The sequence below is a fragment of the Archocentrus centrarchus genome, chromosome 24 (assembly GCF_007364275.1).
Source record: "Archocentrus centrarchus isolate MPI-CPG fArcCen1 chromosome 24, fArcCen1, whole genome shotgun sequence".
Classification (NCBI taxonomy): domain Eukaryota; kingdom Metazoa; phylum Chordata; class Actinopteri; order Cichliformes; family Cichlidae; genus Archocentrus; species Archocentrus centrarchus.
In genome coordinates, this window is record NC_044369.1 from 7,703,475 (window position 1) to 7,724,455 (window position 20,981).

At 40.1% G+C, this 20,981-nt stretch overlaps 1 protein-coding gene across 1 annotated transcript; it reads right to left on the reverse strand.

Annotated features, from left to right (window-relative positions):
* Nucleotides 1–278: 278 nt before the first annotated feature.
* tmem214 (transmembrane protein 214) lies at nucleotides 279–16,493 on the reverse strand. The gene is made up of 17 exons (XM_030721879.1): nucleotides 16,239–16,493; nucleotides 8,146–8,339; nucleotides 7,774–7,924; nucleotides 7,515–7,649; nucleotides 6,489–6,571; nucleotides 6,139–6,244; nucleotides 5,392–5,473; nucleotides 5,074–5,175; nucleotides 4,471–4,612; nucleotides 3,927–4,018; nucleotides 3,699–3,747; nucleotides 3,445–3,552; nucleotides 2,436–2,553; nucleotides 2,257–2,353; nucleotides 1,825–1,993; nucleotides 1,343–1,494; nucleotides 279–701 (listed from the first exon to the last, which is right to left on the reverse strand). The coding sequence occupies exons 1-17, from the start codon at nucleotides 16,390–16,392 to the stop codon at nucleotides 572–574; spliced, it is 2,064 nt and encodes a 687-aa protein (XP_030577739.1). The 5' UTR covers nucleotides 16,393–16,493; the 3' UTR covers nucleotides 279–571.
* Nucleotides 16,494–20,981: the final 4,488 nt, after the last annotated feature.

Here is a 20,981-nt window from a genome sequence, read left to right on the forward strand (position 1 = left end):
GACTCCTTCGTTAGGTTTGATGAGGACTTTGCACACAGAGGACAGAGCGTTGAAGATGAATTGACCCTCTTATGGAGTTTACCTCATGAGGTCTTTAGTGGCTTGGAGAAGCTTCTGGTCTTTTCCCTGCCTTTTTGCCAAGTTTCATTAACACTTTTTTAATATTATTTAAATAAAAACGGTTTATAAATCATCTACAAACCTAGATTTTCTATAAATTACAGAATCTGCTTAACCCAGAGGTTTAAGCAGTAGTTGAAATTTGCAGTATAAAACTCGGAGGTGGGGGTGGGGGGATACGACCTCTGTATCCAGCAGTGACAAAAAAGTTGATAGAAAAAACAAAACCATCTAAACAAAAGCAAACTGATAAAAATGTAACCAAAACGAGACAAAAAGGGGTCTTTTTGAGTTAGTCTGTTTCCATCTGACCCCGCAGCATCCAGTCATGTCTTCAGACAGGAGCTGGCAGCCTCACGCTGGGTCAGAGTGTGTGTGTGTGTGTGTGTGTGTGTGTGTGTGTGTGTGTTTACAGTATACAGCTTTCTGTGTGCATATTGTGTGTATTGTGTTATCCTGCTCGAGTCAGCAAATCCTGGGCCCACGTCTTGATGGCCGAGGTCGTGTGTTGGAGCAGCTGCCATGTCGAGTTGGTGAAGGACAAAGCGTGGCCCTGCAGACATGATACAGACACCTCCCCGCTGCAACAGAAAGAGTAAAAATAAATAAAATAAGAACCACTTAATGCTGCTTTAAAGAAAGAAAACAGCATCATTCAAACAAGTTTGAAATATGCTTCAGTTGGTGCAATCAAAAAAAATTTGGCTGCTAAGCTTCTGATGATGGGTTCAAATACCACCATATAAATACTGGTTCAGGTATGGAATGAAAACGTGAGACATGCATGAGCCAATTTCTTGAAATGGTCATGATTTTCAAATATTTGAATATTCATTATTTTGTTGGGATGGGGATATATCCCTCTATAAATCACCACCTTAGCATTCCCAGGTTATTCTAGAAGCCATGTAGCTAGGGGTAATTTCAAGGCTTAGTGTTGAGAGTTCAGGCTAAGTGTGATTCAAAAGAAGATGATACAATGAGCCTTAATCAATAACGACCCCCCCCCCCCCCCCCCCCCCCCCCCCCCCCCCCTATGAGTGTTAATTTTGCTCATAGATTACTCTAATGCAAGTTGTATTGTTCATCTTGTTTAACCTTACAGACCGCTCAAAACCATCATTGTGAAACCAGCTCTGGCTGGTAACTTGTGTGGCCACTACACCTGCAGGGAGGAAAATAAGGAAGGACACATGTTGATAAAACTGCTGTTAGTACTGACTTGCACGAGTCCTCTAGGTTTGTCCATGCCCTCTGTAGCAGGTCAGATATGTACACCAGTGCTGGCAGGACATAGTTTTGATGGAGGAAGATGAGGAGCTCCTTCAAATATGCCAACACCTGGAACACACTCTCAGGAGTGTTGGTGTTCACCTGGGCAAAGAGATGCACCACAATCGGAGTCAGAGCGATGCTTCCAACATTTTGTGAAATCTACAGCAGGAAGAAGCTATCTGGGAACAAAGGGGTTTTGAGGAGTTTCTCATATAATGCTCAGTATTTTAATTAAAAGGGAAAGAAAAAAAGAAAATGGCAACAACTGCAGTAAATCCATAAAAGGATTAAATGATGGGGAAATGAGTCTGAATCACCTAAACAAATCTGCTCTTTGTTATTGTAATTATTTAATGGTGGAAATATTATTATTAAAAACTAATTTAATAATCCAGCTGCTCCCCAGCCCCCCAAAAAAGGCAGCCTTACCCATTCTATGACAAGCGGTGTGGTTTCTTTAACCCAGACGATAAACCGTGTGGTGTTTTCAGAGATGAAGACGGCTGCTGCGTTTGCTTTTTCCGAACCTTGTTCCATTAGTGGACCCAAAACCCGCACACACTCAGAGTAATAATACGGAGTGTTTGTTTCCAACCAGCTACAGAAAATGCACAGACATAATAATCATAACCATAATCTTAATCAGAAGCAAAAGAAGGCAGCATGTAAAATAAAATATAGATGTAATAGCACAACAGTGAATAATAGGGTAGCCTAATAAAAGATAGCTATATTAATGTAGCATTCAAAAAATTAAGATGAAAAAATAAAAGGCTCTGTGTGCCTCTGCATTAACAGGAAGTGAGTCGGGAGCCTGTCTGGGGATATTTTTAAGTGTCAGGTGACTGAGAGTGGTCGTACCTGAAGCCCTGCTTCGAGTAGACGGTTATTTTGCTCCAGGCCTGCTGAGATACAGCTGTGATCCCTGAGGAGCGCAGGTACCTGGCTGTGGTGGAATCTGAAATACAAGATAAATACAATAAACAGACCACCCATATAAGGACTGGAGATTATGATGACAAAACGGCACTCTGACAGACCTGAGATGGAGCCATGAGATCTGATGTCGTGGGCAATGAAGCCGGCAACGAACACAAACAGAACCAGGAGCAACTTGGACCAGGGGAACCCGTGACCACGCATCTTTACCTGCAGATTCTGGAGACCATAATCCAAGTGTTATTTTCATTACACAATATATACCTCATAGTTGCCCCAGAAGCAGGGATAATGTAATCCAAGGGTTATTTTTGATCACGCCCCAAGTAAAACGCTTCCCTAGATCCAGTTTTTTGTACCTGAGAATGTTGTAAAGAGAAGATGGACATGCTCATCAATGCATTCATCTCTTCAGTACTGACTTCTGCAATTCACAGTGTTCTTCATTCAGTAAATCTGCCCTGGATTGTGTGGAAGCTACCCACTAAGCCCAACAGTCATTCCCATATCACCCTTATGTCTTTAAGAGGCTCCCTGTCCTGCTCAGGATCCAGTTTAAAATCCTCACCCTTACCTACAGAACATCACACAGTCAGGCTCCCTCAGCTTCTTCAAGTTCATGCTTCATCTCACTCAATCAGGTCAAACAACCTAAATGACCGTATGCTCTGTTCACCTGCCTGAGGAGGCAGTGATGCCAAACCTGTGCACCTGTAAATTGGTTAAGGTCTGTGATTTCTGTGGTTGGTCAGCTAAAGAGAAATCCACTCAGCAACTTCAGCACCATGCTAGTTTGTAGTTTCTGCTTTTGAGCAGGTTCCAATTTTGGCGTGATTATTTTACTGCTCTAAACAGTGTTTTAATCATTTCTAAAGTCCTATATTGTCTTATTTTTTTAAGCACTTTGTGACTTCTGTCAGTGAAAAACATTTTTAAGTAAATATTGCTTCCTTCCATATTCTGGGGCTGCATCATAATTTAGTAATACACCATTTTCCTGTCCAACTCCAGACTTTTTTGGAATCATGAGTTGAGTTTTTAAAACACTTTGTTAACCATACAAAGGTTACAAAGGTTGCATTATGACATTCTCACATGACTGTGGCTCACCTGGCACAGACTATTGCACTCCTGAAGTTCATAAGATTCAATGGTGTCTCTCATTTCTTCATTGGTCACTCTGAAAGACTGGATGGTTTCCTCGAGGTTCTTCCTCAGCTTAAATTTAAAAAAGTCCAAGTAAAGCACAATGATACAAGTAAAGACTAAAACATGAGTGTAAACAGCCTTTAATCCTTATATAAAAAGTATCTCTGGGAGGTGCGTTTGGTTTATGAACCATGACATGGTGAGAGGACTCGTACCTTTGGTGGGAGGATATTCCAGGACTTCAATAAGTGGTTCAAAAGCAAGCTGAGGAAGATGAGACAGGAGTGAAAAGTCAGATTATTTATTAGGATGAAATCATCATTTATACAATTTATCCATCTTCTGTGGCGATATAATCATTTAAAAAAAAAAAAACAAAAAAAAAAAACATGGGCAGTTTTTTTTAATTAAACAGTTTAGAAGAAATAAAAAGTGCCCATTACCTGGACTGGGGGAGGTGTTTGGTGTAGAGCTGCCTCCACACTCCTAAACTCTGTACATCCACACACAGACACTCAGTCATACTGCTGAGCAGCTGCAAGAAGCATAAGACAGAGAAACACAATTTTTATAGTTTTCCTCATAATATATTCTTTACCGTCAGAGTACAGCCAACCAGGGGATTTTTATCAATCAGTGGTGACAACAATTTTGTTACAGGTTGTGTTTTGATGTTTTGGCTGTTGTAACACAAGAATTTCCAACTTTTAGAATAAATACAGTCTATCTTATGGTTTACACAGACTTCTTAGTATTAAATTTAATAAAGCAGACCAGGAAAGATTGCTGTTAGCAACAATAAACAGCCGGTTAATCAATGGAAAGAAGCTGTAAAGGCAGGAGACGTGTTGGTGTTTGTCAGCATCATCTCGACTGAATGACACTGATCCCCATAATGAGGTTATTAAAATTTATGAGTAAAAAAAGAAACTCTAGACTGTCAGGTCTCTGTAGCAGCGATAACGTATGCAGATCTGTCGGTCTCACCTCTCTCTTCATGTCATTGGGACAGTGCGGTGTGGCTCTGGACAGGAATGACGGCAGGTATGTGTGCAACGTGTTCTCGGGCTTGGCTCCAAATGCGAGGACCTTCAGTCGAGGATACAAACGCCTCAGCTGCTCCTGCAGACTGTATGCAAATTTAAATGGGGTTATCAGAACTATGAACTATAAATATGATCCATGCTTTTACTTCGAAACAAGGAATAAAAAAAAAGGCAGCAACATTAGCAGGATTTGCATACTTCCCTTAGTGTTTGCAATTAATTCATTTATTTTGCTCAGTAATCACACATATTACACAGGCAGTGTAAATCAGGGGTGTCAACCTTGTTTTAGTTCACGGGCCACATACTGTAAAAAGCAAAATTATTGCATGATAACCTATATTATCTTTAATAAGTGTAAAGAAGTACATACTGAAAACATTCACACTTTAATGTTTAATGATAAAAGATATTTAACAGTAGTCGCAACATAAAATTGTGCAATTTGAACAATGTGTCAGCTCTCACATGTACAATTTACAGATCACACTGGACGTATAAATCTCATGAATGGGGGTCTTTGTTTGCACTGGTTTACACTTACCTTGATGACAGGGCGTTCTTTGGCATGAAGGCGAAATCGAGCAGAGGAAAGAACTCTTTAGGACCCATGATACCAAATCCCTTTGTCAGGTTTGAATGAAGTCTGGGAAAAGAATAAAAACATTTAAAAATATTCTTCAGGTTAAAAAAAAAAATTAATAAAAATATGGTCCATGTCGCTCAAGTTAAAAGTGTTACTGATAATTATTATTATTTCTGCACTGTTTTTTAAGTACATTATGTCCAAAGAAATTGAAAAGCCAATATTTGTTTGTCACACATGCACAGTGTAAACAAGTGCAGTCAATATAAAACTTACAAGAGAAGTCTCTCCAGATAGGCGATGGCATACGAGGACAAAGACTTCACTCCCAGCACAGGGAGCATGATGCCCAGCCATACTGAAACACAAATATTTTTTATATAGCGTGTGTGTGTGTGCGCACTTGTGGCTCTCTCTATAGTAATTTTAAATTTCCCCATTTTTATTGCAATTTTAATATAAGCATACAAGTCTTGCACATGTGAGAGTCCAATGATGTCAAAGTCAAAGAACGATGAAGATGTCAAAGAAATTTTCAAAGAGATTTCCACTCATTTTCCCCCTCACACCCCGCTGTTTTATTTTTATTATATGGTATAGTTTTACATATTAAGCTCTGCAAACTTCTCCAGAATTATGCAGTTGTGTCTTCACTTGCCTTTGAGCACCCAAACGGCATTAAATAATCTTATTTTGCAGATGAAGGTTGTTACATAATTTTCTAAGAATATTCATCCTCCAGTGCCCACATGCTGCAGATTCACAGTCTCACCAAATACCAGGCGAAGACTTTGAGCAGCAGCTATGAGGGGGAATATTACTGCTCTGATGTGCACTGTTGCTTCAGTGACCTCCAACCCAGAATTTGTGTCTTCACACATTATTGAGAAAGTGGGAGAAAAGGGGAGATGGACACAGACAAATACAGGGCAGATGCCAACACGTCCAGAGCAGTTTGTGGCTTTATAGATATGCAGTAATGTATGTAAATGATTCCTGCCACACTGTAAAAGTCTTTATTACCTCTTAGACCCTGGCTGAGGTCATAAAATCCAGCTTGGCCCAGAGCCCACATGATGGTCAAACACTTCACTGGACGATTCTGAACCGACCGCAACAATTCCAAATACTGCAGAGCAAGAACAGAGAGACGGGACAGTATTACAACATTATAATGCAATGTTATTCCAACAGACAAATCCAGCAGTACACTGGAAAACTGCCAGTTTGGAAAAAAAAAAAAATCACCAGTTTCCTGAAAACTTAGCAAAAGCAGAACTAGAGCTTTTAGTGTATTAACCTTCAGAGCAGGAAAGGGTAGTAAAGCACTAATTTGCTGGTTATTTGCAGGACTAAAGGTCACACACACTCACCTCTGGCAGGTTTTGGGTGGCTATTTTGGGTTTGTCCTGTAGAACTGCCTGAATACAAACTCTGTAGCCATGTAAAGGGTCTCCTGGAAGTAAGAACAACGAGCTTTAGGTACTTTTTCAACTTTCAGTTTTTTTAATTTTACCCAAAAACTACAAAAATATCCGAGAGTATCAATTGATGACCTTGGGATCAAAAATGCTGACTGGTTCAAGTTTGTTAAATATTATAAACATGGGGAATGTCAGGTTTAAGTCATGACTGGTGATAACCCACAACCCTAGCTTTGAACCAGAACGGCCAGGTTTGTGTCAGAATGATTATTTTTTTTGTCCTCTGACAGTTAAGACTTTGGAGAACAATTAAAACAATGCACGACTTTCCCTTACAGCAGTGCACTTTCACTCCTCACCAAAACCCTACTTAGTTTACCTTGAGCAAAGATGACTAAAAGAGATGCCTTTGCCAACAAGATCAACCTAGACAAAGTAAAACTTGTAAAAAGTTTCTGTATGTGAACCCATGAGAGGATCAATAGTCGCCTGCAGCTGCCTTTCTTTGAGGGTCTCTCATCCCATCTGCTTTTTGCGGCATTCACTTGGCTGCTGGATTCAGTCTTCTGTTGCTAACCCAGGACACAAGTCTGGTAACCACCCGGGCCTCTCTTCACCCGACTGTGGCACCGTGGAGGCGAGATGGGCTTTATGGTCAAAGACACCCACTAACCTGGGCCTAAAACACCCTGCAGAAAGACTGCATCCCTCCCCACCCCTCACCTATTTATCCCCTTGTTTATTTCTGTGCTTTTCATTCAAATTATAAATAAAGTTAAAGAAAAATGGTAAAATGACATGTTTTTAAATTCAATATACACATTATTTTAACCTAATGAATAGTCATGTTTATTACTGAGATTAAGAAATATGACTAGCCTTAGTATGTTGGCACATTTTTCCCCTCAGTCTCTCGATGTCCGACTGAGTAAAGTGACACCAATAAAAGGATGTCAAAGCTACTCGTGGGTTTACCTGACTGTCTGTCCAACTCCCTGAGCATAGTGGAAACACAGTGGTTGAAGAAATCTGGCAGAACGTTGCTGCAACGTGTGATGAGGCCTTTGATCACACCCCTCAGCTCTTTTCCTGTAAGGCAGTATGGGTAATCTGGGGCAGAAAAGACAAACAGAAAGACTTAAGTACTGATAGCCGGGTGTCACTAAATCCTGAAGTGTTTAACTGGGTAATAAATAACTGGATATTTCAAAATAAAAGCCTGAGCCTGACTGACCATAAGCGTAGCTGCTGAGCGTGGGCTCTGTGTCCGGGGCAGTCAAATGGTGGTTGAGGTATCCCGCCAGGTCTTTGATCCAAACCGAAGGGTTCTCTGGGAACAGGGTCTGACTGTTGGCCAACTGCTGCTTCAGATCTGCAACATCCAGCTGAAGACAGAACAGGAGAGCAAACATATCAGAGCTGGATTCCCCAAAAAAAGAACACACCCTTTAAGCAAAGACTAGAGATAGTTTCAGCATGTGACAGTTTGATTTGAAGAAGTTACAATGCTGTTTTGTGTAGAGATCATCTGGGCTCATTTCTTACATTAAATTTCCACTGAGCTTAATAACAATCAAGAGAAGTACGTGAAACTTCTTTTACTGACCTCTTTGAAGGCTTCCTCGAGGGTTTTGTGAGTCACGGGTGAGACTGTATTGTTCGAGTGTGACTTCTTGGATGGTTTACTCGATGAGGGCTTCTTGTTTTGAGGCTGAGCTGCTGGAGGAACCTGCTCCTTGTTCTGTTTCTTTCCCATCTTCTCCAAATTGTCATACAGAGTCTCCGACATCTTCACAGGCGCTGGAGGATAAAACAAAGCAGCTGTAGTTAAATGCACTCTCTTCACTATCCTCACTGTCTCCGGAAAATTAAGTTACTCCCCTTAGTGTTTTGCTTACCCCCAAACACCCTCCCTCCCCGGCTTGCGTAACGGGCTGTTATCCAAAGCAATATTTGTGCCACACTCTGCACAATTCACAAAGGCCTGGAGTTAAGCACCAGCAGCATTCCAGCTCTACCCTTGTGTGTTACTTGTTGAAACAGCCTTGTTAATATACTACATCTCAAGTTAACCTACTCTTCTAGATGCAATTTTTAAAAAGCAATCACCTGGGAATTTGATTCCCAGGATGTCAAAGCTTCTTTAAAGAGTATGACCTTAGGCTGTATATACAGACAGATCATGACAGCGCCCCAGAACTGAAGCCAAAAATCTGAGGAAATCTTGACGTTGTTTACAACTTGAGTCTGCGTAGTCAGGACTGTGAGGGTGGAGATGTGGTTTCGTGGTTCAAGCTAACAGTACAACTGGGGGAGGGATTCAATAGGTAGCTATTGAATCAGACAGCAACCAGTTATTTATTTTAATCTAGAAAACAAATTCCCACAGCAGTCCAAGAGGCCTGGCTGGGCAATGTGAAGTTCGAGTGATACATGCTTACGTTTGAGATGGACAGAAGGGAGAACCTTGACACCACCCACCAATCATTACTGCTTACATTACAGCGCCCATTTTCTGTGATCGACATTTTTATCCAGGGAGAGAAAGTGGCAATATGTTGACCGCCATCTTTTAAGTTTTTATTTATTTTCCTTCATGGTGGTTTCATATAATGAAAGTGACACCCGCAGCATGGAAGAAATCAGCCACATTTACAGATCGAGGCAAACTAAGCAAGTAGTTTAGCTGCTTACAGACTGTTTTAACTCTAACCTAGTCTCTATAGCTTTGTTGCTATGCAAAACACACCAGAGGTGGATGGAAGGAGTTGACAAGATCACGTTTCATTATTTTTAACAAATTAAAACATACTCACACATGCTCCTAAATTTGCTTCAGTCGGCGCTTTTCTATTTTTAGTCTTAAATGTGAGTGAAACACACGTGCTGTCCAGCGCTGGTCAACCAGCATTGACTTCCTACTGTGTTTTCCACACTTCCTTTAACATGAAAGCAGGCTGCTCACTAAGAATAAAATATCAGTTAGTGAAGGTTTGTTTCGGACCGTTTGCTTTACAGGTGAACTCAAAACTGTTGTTGCTGCAAACGTCGTCACTGGTCACTGGTCCAAACAGGCCAGAAGCTGACCAGTCAACTTGTCCAACACACTTCTTTACTGGCCCAAAGGAACAGCTTAAAGCACGCTTTGACTACATAACACCAAGACACAAGGTAGCAAAAAACTCAATTTAAGCAGAGTATTAAAGCTTCTGTGTAACTCATGCTGCAAAAACTTCTACAGTATTTACCTACATGTCCACACAACTAGAGCAGATGCTCACCAATGATTATTTGAGCTGTCCATGTTGCTAAGAAAATTAAAGTTATGTGTGGTCAGTGTGCCGACTGTGATGCTAAAACGGGGCTTGTTTCAGACTCTGGATTACGAACTCGATCACATAACTTCCCTCATTTCAAGTCAGGGCTACTCTTCACTGGTTAAAAGGAGGCGTCACACCCAGACATGGATCAACAGTTTAACAGTGTGATAGGAAAACAGCTGCACAGTATATAAGCAAAATGCCTGAATGTGTTTTCATCATTTGATCTGGAAAAAATGCTATAATAACAGAGTGTTTAAAGTCAGGAAAGTAACCACCATCGTGGCTTTATGGGAAGACCTGATTATATTTAAATTTTGTAATCCTTCTTATCTAGTGCCCAACTGTTTTCTAATGGCATGCAGGACAGTTTCATCTGTATTCTTTCAGCTGCAGCCTTGGAGGCAAAAAAAAAAATAGCACGAGGCCTCAAAAATACAGGAAATTAAATGTACTTCAAATGACTTTAACTCTGAAAATGAAGGTAAAATTATGCAAGGCTTCATTACCAATGTTACTGCACCCAAAAAAAAAAAAAAAGCTAATAAATGGATGGATGGAATAAATAATAAAACTCAATAAGGTAATTTTGAGAGGGTCAGGTGGGAGGCACTCCCTGATGTTTCATGGAAGGAGCCTGCTGAAATGGTAGACTCTCTGGTTCATTACATAGATTTTAACAAGGTGTAGAGCAGGGGTGGCCAACTCCAGGCCTCGAGAGCCAGTGTCCTGCAGGTTTTAGATGTGTCTCTGCTTCAACACCTGAGTCAAATATAGAAGTCATTAGCAGGACTCTGGAGAACTTGACTGCATACTGAGGAGGTAATTCAGCCATTTGATTCAGGTGTGTTGGATCAGGGACACATCTAAAACCTGCAGGACACCGGCTCTTGAGGCCTGGAGTTGGCCACCCCTGCTATTTTCTCATTACATCAATATGACTGACACATTCCTGCAACCTTAACTCAGAGTGTGTATGCTGCGGTCTGTAGTGAATAAGGACTTTACTTAAACTTTGCACCATCGCTGTACAAGCCAAGCCAACTTTATTTATATAACACTTTAAAAACAGCAAGTGCTGACCAAAGTGCTTAACATTAAAACACAATAAAATATGAAAGCATTAAAAACATTAAACATAATTAGAATTGATAAGTAAAACAAATGAGTAAAAGTCAATAAAAGTCAACTCTCTGGGTTTTAAGAAGTGACTTAAAAACTACAAGCCCTGTAGTAATTTAGAAACTGAAGACTTTTCCTGGAAAACTAACTAGCATCTGTTAAAAAATAAGATGCACATGACTGCAACAGACTCAGGGAAATGACAGCAGTCCTTGGAAATGACAAACAGTCCAAACCAAACAAAGGAGTGTCCTAACAGATGATCGGCTTAGCTCAGCAAGGTGCACATGACAAAGAGGAGGGAAAGCGTTCTGAAATTTTAGATATAAGAACCAAAAAGCTGCCAAATGTTCGCCTGCAGACTGGATTACTGGTTTTACAACATACTGCTCACACTTATTTTTCTGAATTAATCATAATGCATCTTTATTCTTTATCTATATTAGAAAACTGGTCTCTGGTGATTCACACCTTCATCAACCTATGCCTTCTCTAAATGTGGGAATAATATGGCATGAGTTCGTACATGAGAACACGAATCCACGGATTAAATGTGACCATTTCATGAACTGTCACGAGACTGCTGCTACTTCCTCATCCTGCAAACTGACTTCAACTCCACCATCTCGGACATCAGCTGATAATAACAGTCCTTGTTCTGCTCTACAGCTTCTGTTAACTTAGCATAGCCACACTTGAACCAGTTAATCACTTGCTGCAGGTTCTGGTTCTGCATCTTGCAGGGGTTCTCCAGAGCGGAGGAAGAACTAACGTCTCCAACTTAAGTCCAAGATAGTGGATGCCAGAATATAGTTGCATGGGTCTAAATCCATTTGCATGGCTTGCTTAAGTAAAATCTATCAGTGGGAAGCACTGGAATGTAGTTAGTATTCCAAACATAAACCTGAATATAACATCTATAACGTCTAGCAGTCATCCACCTTATGCTTTACCTTATGCTGGGTCAGCTGTATTATGACTGGGCTCGAAAGCTCCACAGTGGAGCTAACACTAATGGGATCTCGGGTTTTACTGTGTACAGTCAGGCTGTGGTGGACTCCCTGTTGATTTTAATAGCAGACTTTTTTTTTTTTTTTATCTCAGTTTTATATGCTTACTGTCATGCAACCCCCAAAGGCCCATTTTGAGTCAGGAAAAACACTGAAGGGTTCATTTGTACTCATTCTGTCACACCTCCTTCCTCACTGGGCATTTTCAATTTTTATCCAGCAGTGGTTTGTTTTTGTTTTTTAAAAAGGAACTGAGCAAGTTTTATAAGACCAGCATGCACCAGGGAAGGCCTATGGGTTTTTTTTTTTAAATAAAAATCACAAATTTTGTTTGGAAAATTTGAGTTCTTCTTTTCCCATGATGCATCAGTGGCCTTTGAATATGAGTTCTGATTTTTCCTGAACAGCCACTCCAGTGACTCTGTCATTACTTAAAAATATGTCGTAACAGATTTTGGTGACATTTACTACAGGAAGGATATTAGCAGAAATCTGTAACACAGGAAAGCTTTTAGATTATAATTCCTATCAAGCAGCAATACCCAAAATAATAAATAAAATTCAATTTCATTGCCCCAATCCATCAACAAAGCCAATAATAGCTGTAATGACACATTTTTAAGCCTCCTTAATTTTAAGCCTGGTTATTCTCATATGTTTAGATGTGTGGGAACAAAAAGTTCAACATGGTTATCATACAAGCAGTTCTTTATTTGTCAGGGACCAAAATACTGATCTCACAAGAGAAAAGATGCCTTGTATCAGATTTAGCCACTAGTTAATTCCCATCTGCAGTCCCTGGGCAGGTGCGCACAATTATAAATATCAGTCTTAAAGGGCTTCTTCAATAATGCAAAAGGCAAATGCAGACACATTTTCCACTCTTCTCTGTGACTTTAGAGGCTGAAGCTTGGATCGTCTTATCTGTTGAACACTTACATAATGTCTGATTTTGCTGCAGTACTTTTCTTGCTCTAACCACACACAAAACCCCCCCAGGCTGAACTTGAAACTTTTAAATGTGCCAAAACCACAAACTCAACAGTAACGATCTCATGATCAGGTCCTGATGAAAGCCTTTAACAAACAAGAAATTTGGCAAAATGGCTTTCTGACTGTGTGATTAGATCGTTTGTCTGTTGTTGTTTGGTGTTAATCTAATGAGTGTGATAGAGCTAATTAAATGCTATGATGGTTGGAGAGTTCATAGAATAAATAGATAAGGGTAATTTCTATCATTTGGACTAAATCTTTACAGCTCTCCACTGAATTAGCCACAGTGATCAGACTTTGGACAGGATGACTCACTGATAAAAATGAAGCATAAACAAACAGCTCCAGCAAAGTGAGATATAATCCTTCAAAAGATTGAGTGCAGCATTTTCAGGCTGGGTTACCGCTTTATTCCACAGAAAGTACTCAGGTGTAAATTTAAAGGTTAAAATCGATCATAGTTCAGTAGCTGACATGCTGGGCCAATGAAGAGAATGGTAAGGACAAAACGAGCTCAGCTCACTGGCTCTTATTAACCACAGATCAGAGCACAGCCCAATGTTTGCTATGTGAAAGTGTGATAAAGCACGCACGCACGCACGCATGCACGCACACACACACACACAAAAACATAGGAAAAGTAAAAATTAAATAACAGAAATACTGAAAGTAGATTTTGAGTTCCAACTTCAGCAGGGCTTCATACTCAGTTAACACACCACAGCAGGATTAGTTTAACATTATGCTTTAGCAATGTGCCCTGAGGTGTAACCTGAGGTGCCACCTGAGGTGGCTGGAAATTCAGCCTTAATATCATCTAACTACATGTCTAAACGTGCCACAATAACCGTGCTGAGTTAGGTTTCATTTTTACCTTCTCTTACAGTTAAAAAGCACACTAAGAATTTTGGTTAATGCTGGATTGCAAAAGTCCAGAAGCTGCGATTCTCCTGACCCCTGCGACAGTAAGAACTGGAGGACAAGCTCACAGTCGCTGACTGCCGGCAGCTGGAGATGTACGGGTCAACTGCTCTTTCAGAGAGAGATGGAAAAACATCAAGGCTTAGAGAAAAGGGAATCTGTGCTAAGTTCTGAAATGTTACTGTAACTTGATTGTAGTTAGCTGTTGTACTCCACCTTCTCCCACTGGTTGTTATGAGAGAACATTTACAGGTTTCAAAAACACTGACTGAACTTTAGTCAACAACAAGTTGGCAGCAAAAAAAAAAAAAAAAAAAAGGGTCTCCTTGCTAGCTGTTGAGGCATACTCCTATCCAAGAGGCTTCAGAGGTTTACCTGAAATACACACACACACAGAGCAGTAGCTACTCTTTGACTCGGACCACCCACTGCAACACAAATGTGGAGTCATCAGGACCCTGCAGCACCGGGCAAAAAATGTTCCCTCTAAGGGAGAAGGATAAGAAAAGGGATGCACACAGATTAATAAAGCACTTAAGACACATGGTCATCCTAACTGGGCCTTCATTAAATCGGCACAGATGCATAGGAAAGAACCTCAGACACCAAGCACAGAGAAACAGAACGAGACAACACTGTGTGGGAGAAACTCAGAAGAATTTTCTCCAAGCTTCCCAGTGCTCTTCAGATCCAGTAACGTACAACAAAAATTAGTTCATCCCGAGGACAAAACTGTCAAATACACGCTAAACAACACAGTGTATGCTGTGCTATGCAGTGAGGAGTGCAGAGTTATGTAAGAGAAACCAAACAACCACTCCACAAACACGTAGCACAACATAGGAGAGCCGCCTCAGCAGGACAAGACACAGTTGTACACCTGCACTTAAAGGAGAACGGACACTCTTTCACGGATGCCAATGTTCATATTTTGGACCAGGAAGACAGATGGTTCAAGAGAGGAGTGAAGGAGGTCATCAAATAGATTGCCACCAGAAAGAGGAAGGAAAAAAAAAAAAAAAGAGGGGATCCAGAGTGGTAAAAGTCCCAGGACCTGACCACATGCTGCCAATGACGTTGGTTATGTTGTAACCCCGACAAAGATTTACTACAGAAGTGTAAGTCAGCTGTAAGAAAACCTGCACAAGAGCAGCCCCAGCTCAAAATGAAGAACTTAAGGCTGAGGATGATTACAGTATATGAGCAATTACGCTTTAAGAGCAATGCTTCCAGTTTTTCCTTTAGAGAAGATGAATAACGAAAAAGGGGAAAAAACCCTGATCGTGACTGCAACATTACTAAAACAAACGTCATTAAATCTTTCACCACACTACTTCATGCTTTAACCCGGCATTAAGCAGCTCCACATGGGTTCAGTGTTGGACCCACCAGGTCACCTGTTTACATCCACCCCTTTTTATAATAATAATAGTAATGAAGTTAATTTGTATAGCACTTAGCAAAACCAGCCTTACAAAGTGCTTCCCAGAAAAACAGAATAAAGGCAGAAATTATAAATAACTAGACTAAGTATCAGTTGGTACAGGAACAACAGTTTGAGTAAGTATTCTGGGGTTAGGCCATGAAGGGCTTTAAAAGTGATAAGTAAAATGTTGGAATCAATTCTGAAAGTAATGGGCAGACAGTGTAGAGTCATTAAGACTGCTGTAATATATTCAGCTTTCTTGGTTCTTGAAGTTGTATGAGGGTCCTGTATGTCTTCTGGTTTCTGAACATTTGCGTTTTACAATACGAGGTTAAAACAAATCAGAATTTGTTACCCAAGTAAGAAAATACAGTTAGAAAATTAAAGTAATCACAAAATAGAGTAATGAGTTGAATCAATTTAGAGAAAAGACGATAAATGTGATATGAGACATAAAGCAGAAGTAAAGCATATGCAACGCGAGATTTAAGTGGCCACGTTGTTAAATATTTACCTCAGAGCAGTGACAGCAATCATTGCAGTGGAGGTAAAAAAGAAGCTAATGTTGCTTAACGTCATATCGATCGGCTCCAAGATGATAAAAACACGTTCAAACGCGATCAAAAGCTCAACTGAAGAAAACCCAAAGGTCAAAAAGCTGCTCACACCTGCTGACAGACCGCTCAGTGCTGACGCTCACTTTGTTGACACTGCTAACGAGCTAACTAGCAGCACGAAGCAAAGAGACCGCTCAGTTGCTAGTTTAAAACTCACGACACACAGATTTAAAGTAACCCCACTCAGAGCCGACCTGGTAAAACCACAGACTGCGTGAGATCAAATTAATACCAAGAAATAATGCGTGAAGCTGAGCTCTACCAGCTAGCAGCGGGCCGCGCTCACTTACGTCGGGACGGCAGGTTGGATTCGCCCAAGGCTTTCCTCCCTCCGCTGCCGGCTTTCTTGTCGCCCGCAGTCTTGCCTCCGCCGGAGTTGCTGCTGTTTTTCTTGCCTTTCTTCACCACCTCCCATTTCCCAACCGAGCCGTTATTTGAAGCCATGTCTCCGGGTCCAGATTGGGCTGCTATTAGTTCGAGCACCGTGACTTCCTGCCTCCTTCCTCCCTGCTGCTGTATGAACTAGGGGACGCTGCGTCACCAACTCCGAGGGTTTAACCGTCCGCGTGCCACGTCTCTGTGCTGGCGTGACGTGAGAGTGACGCGTTTGGACTGTTAACTTTCATTTCCGCGGTGAACGGGACACGTTTTTACAGGTTATAATGATTTTATTAAAGTCGTCTTCAAAACTGAATCCCAGATAATCCCGATTCATTTCGAATCAATTTATTTTACATAGTAAAATATATAAATTTTTTTATATAAATATAAAAAATTATACCTGTAATTTTGTGTAAGTTAACTACTTTTAGATACCTTTTTTTTGGTAATTTTTCAAGCGAAACAGTCACATTTTATTCTTTTTTGTTAACTTAATAGTAAAATTCATATCTTTGGAGTTTGGGAATATTTTCTTGTGTTTTTTACTTCCACCACACCTGTCTCTAGCATCCTCATGTCACAAAAACCTTCTGCATCCACGAACTTTTGCTGTGGTTTCTTTTCTTCCTGCCTGGCAGCTACTCTCCCTCCTCTGTTCATGTTCACCTTTACCAGTCGCAGCCCCTACTCTCACCTCCACACTCTTGCCTTTCCTTCTCTCTCGTTGCCTCATAACATGACTTCCCCTTTCCTCTTCCTTTGTCTTTGGCCAACAGTAACGCAATTTCCCACTGGCACTTTGTTGCCCTGGCTGTGACAAATGTTAAAATCTCATTCTTGATGCTCAGTGCTCTGTCTGATTTGGTGGCATGCAGTACAGGAGCTCCAAAGGGACTGCTGCCTCCATTCCTGTTCATCGTATGTAAACAGACAGAAATACTCTGATAATCCTGCAGTGGTTGGATGTATTAGTGATGAGCAGGAGGACAAGTACAGAGCACTGGTGGATGGTTTTGTGGAGGAGTTTGCAAAGACTCATCTGCTTCTGTACATGAATAAGACCAGATGGTGATCAACTTCAGAAGGAAGAGGAGGGCTACATGACCTGTGTCTATTCTGGAACAGGATGTTGATGTTGATGTGGTGGAGGAATACAAGCACCTGGGCATCAATAACCGACTGAACTGGAAGACCAACAATCTGTATACAGAGAGGATATGAGGAAGCTCCATTTACTAAGGAAGCTGAGATTCTTCAATGGATACAACAAAATGAAGAAGATTTGTGGTACTTCGTACTTTGCTGTGGTCTGCTGGGGGAGCAGCATCAGAGCTGGAAACACCAACAGACTGATTCAACTCCACTGCCCCAAGGACATACACAGGTGATCTTTCATGACACATGCAATCAGCCTCTATAATTCTAGCTTATCAGGTGTTACACTCATCTGTTTTAATGTTTGAATTAGAACTGATGGAACAAGTAATTTGGAGTCATCGCAGCCTCTGGAAAATGTTTTTCACTATTTCAAGAGACAGTGATTGTAATAATATATACTATTAGTTAAAGACCTAAATGTGTGGCATAACTGCATCATTAAGGTACATGTTTTTAAAAAAAGAGATAAAATAAAATATATAAAATAATATGTCACTGTCCACTTTTATCCATTTAACTCTGAGTCAATATAAATACATGATTTCTTATGCATCCAGAGCTATACTGCTCTTAATTTCCTTATTTGTATTTTATGACCAGGAAGCTGAACACTGGTTACTCAACTGATCAGCTTTGTGTAAAAACATTCAGCTCATTTAAATCTGCCTGTGAAAAGTGAATTATCTCATCCATCTCTGATAAGTGCCAGGTCCAATTAAACCGTCAGCCTGCTGCAGTTTTCTGTTTGGCTGCTGTCTCTGTGGAGCAGACGGTCGAGTACTGCCTGCAGCGTCGCTTAGTGTTTGGCACAAACCACCCGAATCCTTCTGCAGACCTCCTCTATTCAGTGTTAAGTGAAAGCTTGACTCTGGTTGTCTTACGGTGCCTTTCTCTTTTGTATGTACTTATCAATACATCTCACAAGTGATCCAAAAATATTTTTCCAAACAAAGGCTTTCTTGGCAACACAGTGGCAGACCTATGCATCCTTGTACCAGCTGTAATCAAACATCATAGCACAGAAACAGCTCTTACTAAAGTCATCAGCGCCCTTATGATCAACAGTTATTCTCAGGCTTTTGGTCTTAGTTGTAGTTGGTCTCACTGCTGCGTTCAACACTGTTGATCATGACCTTTTAATTATAAGGCCTCATGATTCAGCTGGTTTAGCGGGTCAGGTTCTCCACTAATTTTCATCATATCTTAATATTATCATATCTTATAAGTTTTTATGTTTCAATTAGTAGTTGTTGCTCTGCACAAACAAAAATTAAATCAGGGGTTCCTCAAGGTTATGTTATTGGTCCATCATTCTTTAACCTCTACATGCTCCTGCTTGGTACTATCAGAAAGAAACATAATATGTCCTACCATTTTCATGCAGATGATACACAGCTGAGCCTATCATTTTACTCTAATGATCTAACTTCTATTCTCAAACTAATGAGCTCCGTTGATGACATTAACTGCTGGATGTCTAGAAAGTTTTTAGAAACAACACGGAAATATTGTTGTTGGTCCACAAAGTCAAGAGACAGAAAATTTGTTCATATTTATCATCAATTTCTTGAAACACAGTGAGTGAATCAGGAACCATGGCAACATTTTGAACAGTGATCTCAGTTTTGATAATCACGTCAACGTTACCAGAACTGCTTTCTGTCATTTAAAAAATAAATCTAAGGTTAGAAAATTCCTATCTCAAACTGACTCTGAGAAATTGGGCCATGCATTCATAACAAGCAGGTCAGACAGTTGTAACGCTCTGTTTCCAGGACTATCCAAATTATTAGTAGGATGACTTCAGCTCATTCAGAATGAAACAGCCAGAGTTTTTACAGGTATGTGGAAATTTGAACATATTACCCCAGAACTGGAGTCACTTCACTGGCTCCCAGTTCAACACTGAATTAGCTATTAGTTTATAAAGCAGTCAATGGTTCTCTTCCCCTGCAGTACATCTCTGATTTGCTCAGTGTCTATAACCCAGTCAGACCTCTCAGGTCATTAGGTGCAGATCTTTCAATTGTTCCCAAAATTAGAGCTAAGTGTTTAAACCTACACAAGTTTTTATGCTCTGTGTTAAGCACACTGAGTTTAAGGAAATGTGCTATATAGATGAAATTGCCATTGCCATATATCCAGTATGTGTATTTATAAATATTTGGACAATGACCTATAACATTTTTGCCTCTATACAGTAGACTTTAAATCAAACAATCAATATGTGATTGAAGTGCAAGCCTTCAGTTTTAATTCAGAAAAATAAATATTAAGAATTCCAGCCATTTTTATACAGTATTCTGTGTTCAGAGGCTCAAAAGTAATTGGATAGCCGCCTTGAGGCAACTGTTGTGATTTGGCGCTGCATAAATAAAACTGAACTGAATGAAAAACAATTTCTTGGCTTTGTTCTTATTTCATCTCAAATTAAGCAGATAAAACATGCAGACTTAATCCCAAGTACTGAACTTATATTTAGTAGCTTTTCACCAAAACTCTCCATTTGAGGTCCAAAGAGATATCAGTGCAATTGACTGTTTGATTTAAAATCCTCTGTGGTGGTATATGGAGGCAAAATTTAAAAAACTGTGTTGGACCTGACAGAACGTAGATGTGATGTGAGAAGTGCGCTACTAATTTGCATAGTCAAAAATGATATAAAAAGATAACACTGCTCCTTATGAATAAAAAACAGCAGCAGGATGGCAGGCAGCACACAGTGATGACGTCTGTTATTTTTCTTAAACCTCATAGCTTTATTTCAATCCAGCGGTAAGTCCAAATGATGCATGTTTATCACACGGCTGCCATGGCAAGGTGAGAGAGGGTCTGATGTTTTCTTCTCTCAGACTGATCCACTAATGGCAATCACACTCAGCCTGGCTGTCAATCACAAAAAACAAACCTTTAGTTCCTTGGCAGCCACTGTGGCGTTTTAACGCTATGCAGCATATGAAAATTAAATTAAATACGGCAACAGAAGAGTAATGATAGCAGCTAAAATGTTTAACTCAATTAACACGGTCAAACATTAGTATTTAGTAGTGTCTCCTTCTTTTACATTTGTTCATTCATAAAATTTAAATAAGTTTAAACTTATGCCTCTGACTTGGCCATTGAGGAATTCATTGCAAATAATAATAATAATTAAAAAAAAAAAACTCTTTTAAAACAAGTCTACAAAATATAAAATTGCATCTTCCTGTCTCATTCTGGCTGCAGCCAGGCAGGTTGGCATTTTGGATCATTTCAGTCGGTTTGTTTCGCTACATTTAGTGCAAGACCTTCAATTTCTGCAAATCCAAAACCACATCTTGTTTTCTTCAGAAACTGTTTAGAGCAGATTAAAAAAGATAAATAAATAAAAACATAAATACATCATGCTGGTTCCTAAACAAGCTGTCAGGACAGTTTCACGAGCAAACCCTCCGCGGTGGAACGACTTAATGAATAAGAAAATATCTGTGATGTCTTTACTTCAAAATGGTGAC